Source organism: Lagopus leucura, unplaced genomic scaffold (genome assembly GCF_019238085.1).
Source record: "Lagopus leucura isolate 7727_CA_CO unplaced genomic scaffold, USGS_WTPT01 Super-Scaffold_1, whole genome shotgun sequence".
In the NCBI taxonomy this organism is placed as follows: Eukaryota; Metazoa; Chordata; class Aves; order Galliformes; family Phasianidae; genus Lagopus; species Lagopus leucura.
Window position 1 is genome coordinate 21179296 of NW_024962250.1, and position 6719 is coordinate 21186014.

A 6719-nucleotide genomic window follows, 5' to 3' on the forward strand; every position below is an offset into this window, starting at 1 on the left:
AGCACGCGGTCGTGTAGCCCCGCTGCAGCCCGCTCCCAGCCGACACTCCGTCCCCGCTGACCCTCCCGCCGCAGCCCGGCCCTGCAGGCCTCCTTAAACAAACCTTTGCTCCGCAGCACCGGGAGCCTCCACGAGCCAGAGGCACCGATAGCGCCGTGGGGTCCCGCTGCTTCCCCAGGACCCTACCGGCTGCAGCATGCACGGCCCGGCCTCCCCTCACCCGCAGGGATAAGGCACCGCCCGGGATAGGCGAGCTGGGCGCCCGGCCGTCTTACCTGGCCAGCAGAAGGGCAAGGGAAACATTAGGCTGTTGCACTTGTTGTGGGGCTCCGGGTTTTTAACCCCAATAATCATACCTGACAGGCTTTTAAATTAATTAACAGTCTTGTTTTTACATAGTTTCATTCTCAAAGGTCATAATACTACCATGGTGAAAGTTTTACTGTTACAAAGGACGCAAGGCCATCAGGGCCATCCCTCAGCACTGCCGGTGGCTCCTGCTGCTCACAGCACCTCTGGACCTGCTGAACGGGCACACAGCGCAGCAAGCTGCCCGCACCAGGACCCCCACCTAGCACTATCAGACCTGGGAAGGCTGCCCCAAATCTCCTATCCATGCTGCAGCCCTCTCTGACTACCCAGCACAGGATAAGCCATATCTCTCCTCAGCTGAGGGCAGCAGCTGAGCCATCACACAGCCGCTTCAGGTCTGTAGAAATACACCCCCAGCTGTGGCTTGTCAGGGGCTGCCAAAGCTGAGCGAGCTCTAGTCAGCTCCACACTCATAAAGAGGGTGGTTGAATGCAGGACTTGGCCTAGGAACTTCTGTGTCGTCAGTTCCCCATTTTGTCCTTAGGGTCTGTGTGCTGCTGAAGGGTACAGAAGAGCACAGAATGCATGTAGCAGCCAGATCCAACACTGGGGGTGGAATGGAGGAGTCCCAGGGGCAGTGCTTGAGGTGAGCAGGAACCAGGGTGTGGGCTGTCCATGGCCCTGGCTGAAGTGCCATCATGGCCCCAGGGAGGAGCCCCCAGCCCTTTCTCCACTACCGGGGCAAACGGAAAATGAGTGCCTGTAGCTCCCCAGACTGGGGATGACAGTCCCCTGCCCATACCAGTGTGTTCCCAGTAACAGACAGTGCCACTGTGCCAGATGAATGGAGTACATTTCTTGGATAGGAAAGCCCCTGGGCAGTTTACCTCCAGCATCAGCTCCACCAGGGCCAAGGGACAGCTGTAGGACAGCAAGATGGGACCAGACCTCAACAAAACAGAGGGAGTCAGTGCAGGACCACACCAGGAATGGGATGAGTGCCGCAATAGCTGGGACCGCCAGTCTGGGCACTGGCTGGAAGGGCCCTCCAGCTGCCGTAAAAGAGAGGAGCACTCACCCACCCAGCTCTTGGGTCCACCCCCAGCTTTTATTCAGAAGGACACGGCTGGGATGTGGCTGTGGATACAGGAAGGGTCTGAAGCACCCCAGTTCCTCCCCATGCCTACAGAAGGGCTTGCCAAGCTCCCCTCCCCTGCAGACACCCTTCTGGGCTGCACCTTGCCCAGATGGGGACCCATCCCAGCTATGCTCCCTCCCCTCTGCCTGTAGGACACAATAGTTCTGTGGTTCCAGCCCTGCTCACTCCCACTCCACACTGCACCTAGCTCCAGCAGCATGCCCACAGCTCTGTTCCTCTCAGCCCCAAGATGCCCTCCAGCACCAGTTTGCAGCTCCGGCTCCTCATCCTCCCTTCTGGGTCCTTTAGTCCTGCTGCAACCAGTGCAGATGGGGCAAGAGAATGCTTGGCTCCAGGATACGCTTCCACCCAAGCCAAGCATGAATCTCGTCGGCTCCTTCCTGCCTCAGTCCTGCTCCCCAGCACTGTCACTCCAAGGGGCTCAGCACCACACGTCCCCACACTGGGCAGAAGTGCCATAGGCTCAAGCTCCAGAGGCAGGAGCGAGGCCAGGGGCAGAGCGGAGGCTACCTGCGTGGTGTGCCACATCTGCAAGGGAAGCACAGCACAGTGTGAGAACCACTGGGCTCTGCAGTACCAGAATCACCTCCTGCCCCTCTGCCCTCCCCATGCCCAGCCTCAACACCAAACTGAGGGAAGAGCCATGAGATCTGGAGCTCCATGGCAAGGAGAGGGGTGTGGAGCTGTAGGTGCTGACAGAGCACTGAGCAGCACACTTCAGACAGAGAGGAGTATAAAAAGCAAAGTGCCAGCACCGGGCTCATCCCCAGGCAGTGCCTGCTCTGCAGCCACAGCAGGCTGTTTGCAAGAGTCAGCAGGACACAGCAAGGGTAAGGACAGGAGTAACCCAAACAGCAGCTGGCCAAGGACTGCAGTAAGGACATGGCTGGCAGCAGAATGAGGCTAGAACTGGAAATTCATGGATGAAGAACTCAGCATGGACTGTGCAGGCAATATAGCCATATGCAACAAATTCACCGCTCCATCCACCCATCCCCACCCTGAGTGGGACCAGCCAGCTTCAAGCATCCCTGCCAGAGGCCTACTGTACATGGATTGGTGTGTGTCCAACCTCCCAGCCCCACACTGTTCCCTCTGTCCTGCTCCTTCCTGCATTTGTTCCGCTCTACTCACAGCACCAGACCTAACACCTGACCGCAGCTGATCCTTGTCAAGAAGCGAACCACGCATGCTTGCCCTGCTCACTTACAGCTCGCAGTCTTTACGTCTCTTCTTGTCTTGTCTTCTCTTACCTCGGCCCTTGAGTCTCCTCCTTCAAAAGCAAAGCAGGAAAGAGAGGCTGACATGTGGGCACTGAACCCGCAGCCCCAGCAGCGGTGCGCCCCAATGCCACTTACCTGCCTGGCCTCGCCAGGTCCTGCCGCGGCCTGTGGGGAGAGCAGGGTGGTTATGGGGCAGTGCCAGCTGGGAGCTGCCAAGGGGCTGCCAAAGCACCCTAGCATCCTTAAAACATACTCAATAACTCCTGCTCACTTTTCAGCCCCTCACTGACCACAGTAGACAGGGGGACAACAGACTCGGTGACACCCCTGGGCTTCAGCAGTGGCTGGCTGACACCAGCCACAGCACCCGTGGCTCAAGCATCCCCAATATGAGCCATGGCTAGGCTCCATCTGCTGCATTTACACTGAACTTAACAAGGGGAGAAATGTAAAAGTGCTGAAGGGTGCTTGATGAAAAGACAAAAGGCTGTGCAGGTGCAAGACAGACCTGAAGCCAGACTGTGCACTTGTGAATGCTGCCCCAGGAATCACCCCATGTAGGGAAACCACAACAGGCTCAGGAAATTCCCTCACGGAACACAGCTGGAAGCAGGGGGAAGTCGCACACGTGCCTCTTCCCGCTCCTTACACATCCACTGACAGACAGCTCCAGAACCAGCATGAAGCAGGACAGCCCCAGGCCTGCTCCAACATCACTGCCTGCACTGCTGTGGGGGAACACTTGGCACAGGATCCTTATGCTCTTCTGGACAAGGCTCATGCTGCCCAGCAGGACGTGCTTCCCATTCTTTGCAACACTCCACTGCTGATACCAAAGGGCAGTGACCCACTGCAGTTAACTTTGTGCCAGGCTGACAGGCGGTGATGAGCATCTGTCCCAGGTCAGTGCTGCATGGTCTTGCCAGATTGGTGCCATGCATTTAAGCTCAGATGTAAACCCTAAATCTCCATCCTCGGATCAGGCAGCCTGTCCAAAAGGGAGATGCAAGGCCTGGCCTTTTGGCTTACACTCATTTGTCACACTCATTTGTGCCAAGTCACAGAGCATCCTTCCAAGGCTTGGGTGCGCTGCTCCAGAGCTGCCTTACCCTGTGCCCACAGCAGCACATGGTGCCAAGGCAGGTGAGGAGATGGGGGCACATGCACCCCAACTCACCAAGTGCTCAGTGCCTGATCAAAGCTCACCACACCCCTGAGCTGCAGGGAATGTGCTGCAGAGACACAGTGCAGCCTGGGGCCATGAGCTCCAGCAAAACCCAGCACAGCTGAGATGGGAAAGGCCCCAGCATGTCCCCTTGCCCCATGTAGGGGTGGCAGGTGGGCTTGCAGGGCTTCAGCAGCACAGTGAGCCCTACCTGCATTCGCACTGCTTGTGCTCAGTGAATGACATCTCCACGTAGGGTGCCTCCACGTAGGGTGCCTCCCCATTGGGCTTTATCTTCACAAGCTGAAAGGAACAAAGGTTACTTCCCAGACCACTGTCGAGGCATCATTTCTCCACCTCCACTCAGTGCAGGACAATGACCACCCAGCACCATGTCCAGGAACAGGGCCCACTCCTCAGTTCTAGGGCCTCTGCCTCCATAGGCAGCAGCTCCAGCTGGGCTGTGGCTCTGGAAGCTCTCTAACACCTCCTTGTGCCTTTGGGGCTGCATTAAGTCTCCTGTCGGGATTTCTCAGCTTTAGAACAGATATTCGGTCTGACTTTACAAAGACCTTTCATACATTCGACTGCTTTGCACATCTTCCTTCTCGGAAGGGCATTTCTCCCAACCCAGTTTTCCAGACCATTCCCACTGCTGCCACTCCTCCCACCACAGTGGGCCACAGTCCAGACAATGGTGCCTCCTGTGCTGGGGGTGTGGGATTTGCCCTGCCGCACGTCAGCCTGCAGAGCAGCCAGGGGGGCAACCCACACACTCAGGGGCTTCTCTGGGAATGTTCAACCATGCTGTGACCCACACTGACCTGTGCACTGCAGCTGAATGCCTCCTGTGTTGGGGAGCCCAGGAAGGGCACAGGTCCCCACCTCTTACTTGTTTCAAATTTTTGCTCTAATTAAGAGTTTTGAAATTTTTTTTTTATTATTATTATTATTATTTTTTTTGGTAGCTCCCCTCCTGACTTCTGATGTGCTTTCAATCTTTGCAGGCTTTCCAGTCCCTCACCCACAGCACGGCAGCAGCACACCGACTACCGGCAGTGCAGAGCGAAGACACGAGCTGCCCTGCTTGCCATGAAACAACCACGGCCCCTCGTGCTCACCCTGCCCATCCCACGTCTGCTGCCAGCACCGCTGTGTGCTTCCCCTGGCACACGGGAACTTCCCTGCCATCCCCGCTGGCAGGATCGTGAGCCGCAGGGAAACCCCGGCCCCACGGGGACGCAGAAAGTTGATGGCAGCAGCTCTTGTTATGGACCGCGCACTGAGGAGAGGGCAAGGAAGAGGAGAGAGAGGTCTGTGCCACCAGAGGTCTCACCCGACCTCCCGGAGAACGTAGGTACCCCTCTGGCTGGGCACTTGTGCGGGTCCCCTACAGCGCCGTGAGGTTGGGAGGCCGCGAGCGCAACGCTTTCCAGGAACCCACCGACAACCCCGGCCCCACGGGGCGGTGCTCACCTGCACGGTGACCGTGCCGGTCTGCACGGGGACACAGCGGAGCCCCTCATCACCGCAGCAGCCCCCGCAGCGCTGCAAGGAGACGCAGGAGGGCCTGAAGATGTACTCCACCTCGTTGGGGAACTCGGTAATGATATCCACTAGCTGCTCCCGAGGCCGGCAGAAGCTACGGTTCCAGATCTCCTTAAAGGTTAGGACTGCAAGAGACCGGGGGGCTCTAAGGGGTGCCCGGAGAAGAGGGTCCCCAGCCGAGCCCTGCAGCGCTGTCCCCATCGCAGGGCGGGATGCGGAGGATCCCCCGGTGCCCCCAGAGAGACTGCCACTGCTCTGCTGCGGACCTCGCGCAGCCACCCGTCGCCCCGGGGCTCTGTACCCGCCTGCCGGCTCCGTACCCCCGGCGGCCGCGCTGCCGGCTGTCAGAGAGCAGGGGCACAGCCCCGGGTCCAGGCGAGCTACCGCCCGCTTCCCCGCCGCTCCCCCCGGGGCGGAGCCGCGTTGCGCCGTCCCGTAGCATCGCTCGGAGGCGCAGCACCGACCGGGGGCGCCGCCGCGGGCCGCGGGGCTGCGAGACGACAAGCCCGGAGCCGGGAAACCGCCCGCAGTCCCGCACCGACGCCCTCCGCCGACTCACCGGGCGCCTCCGCGCTGGCTGTCCCCCGCGTCTCCGGGGCCTGCAGGAAGGGAAAAGCGGGCATTGTAGGAGCGGCACGGCGGGACCGCCGCCTTCCAGCCCCGGGCGGCGGCCCCGCTCCGACCTCCCCGCTCGATCCCCCCGGTTCTGACCGGGGCGGGCGGCGCTCCCAGTGCCCCGGCCAGCAGCAGCCGCAGGAAGGCTCCGAGCAGCCGCATCGCCGCCCCGACCCCCACTCAGTGCCACCGTCTCGGCCCCGTCGCCCCCCACATGCCAGCCCGCTCCGTCGCCGCCGGGCCATGGGAGCGCGTCCCGCTCAGCCGCCCCTATTTCACCGCCGCTGTCCCGCTCCGCCCCCGCCCGCCTCGGCCCCCGCCCCGGCCCGCTCCGGCCGCGGGGAGGAGCAGGTGCCCGGCCCCGGGGGACGCGGGAACGACCGCGTCCCCGGAGCGGCGGGGCCGCCCCCCTCCCCGCTGCTGGAGCCCGGGAGCGATCCCGGCCTAAACCCCGGTTCTGCCCGGCACCGACGTTCTCCGGCACGCGGAGGACGGGGGTGCGCGGGGTGGCGGGTGCCGGGCCGGAGGAAAGCAGCCCGGTGGCCGCGGAGCGGCTCCGCTCAGTGGGCCGCGGGCGGCCGGGCCGTCGAGGTTAAACCCGGAGGAGCTCCGTGGCCTTTTCTGTGCTATTTTTAAGCCCCGGTAGCCAGGGAAGCTGTGGCAGCCGGAGGTGGGAGGGAGCAGATGCCAGCGGGAA

At 61.1% G+C, this 6719-nt stretch overlaps 1 protein-coding gene across 3 annotated transcripts; it reads right to left on the reverse strand.

Annotated features, from left to right (window-relative positions):
- Positions 1-365: 365 nt before the first annotated feature.
- PGF (placental growth factor) lies at positions 366-6202 on the reverse strand. Of its 3 annotated transcripts, none has more exons than XM_042871548.1 (7): positions 6119-6202; positions 5967-6006; positions 5336-5532; positions 4071-4162; positions 2830-2859; positions 2725-2744; positions 366-1999 (listed from the first exon to the last, which is right to left on the reverse strand). In XM_042871548.1, the coding sequence occupies exons 1-7, from the start codon at positions 6182-6184 to the stop codon at positions 1935-1937; spliced, it is 510 nt and encodes a 169-aa protein (XP_042727482.1). In that variant the 5' UTR covers positions 6185-6202; the 3' UTR covers positions 366-1934. The 3 variants fall into 3 exon arrangements, with proteins under 3 accessions (XP_042727482.1, XP_042727476.1, XP_042727492.1); XM_042871542.1 differs by having other exon boundaries at positions 2682-2744; XM_042871558.1 differs by lacking the exon at positions 2830-2859 and having other exon boundaries at positions 2682-2744.
- Positions 6203-6719: the final 517 nt, after the last annotated feature.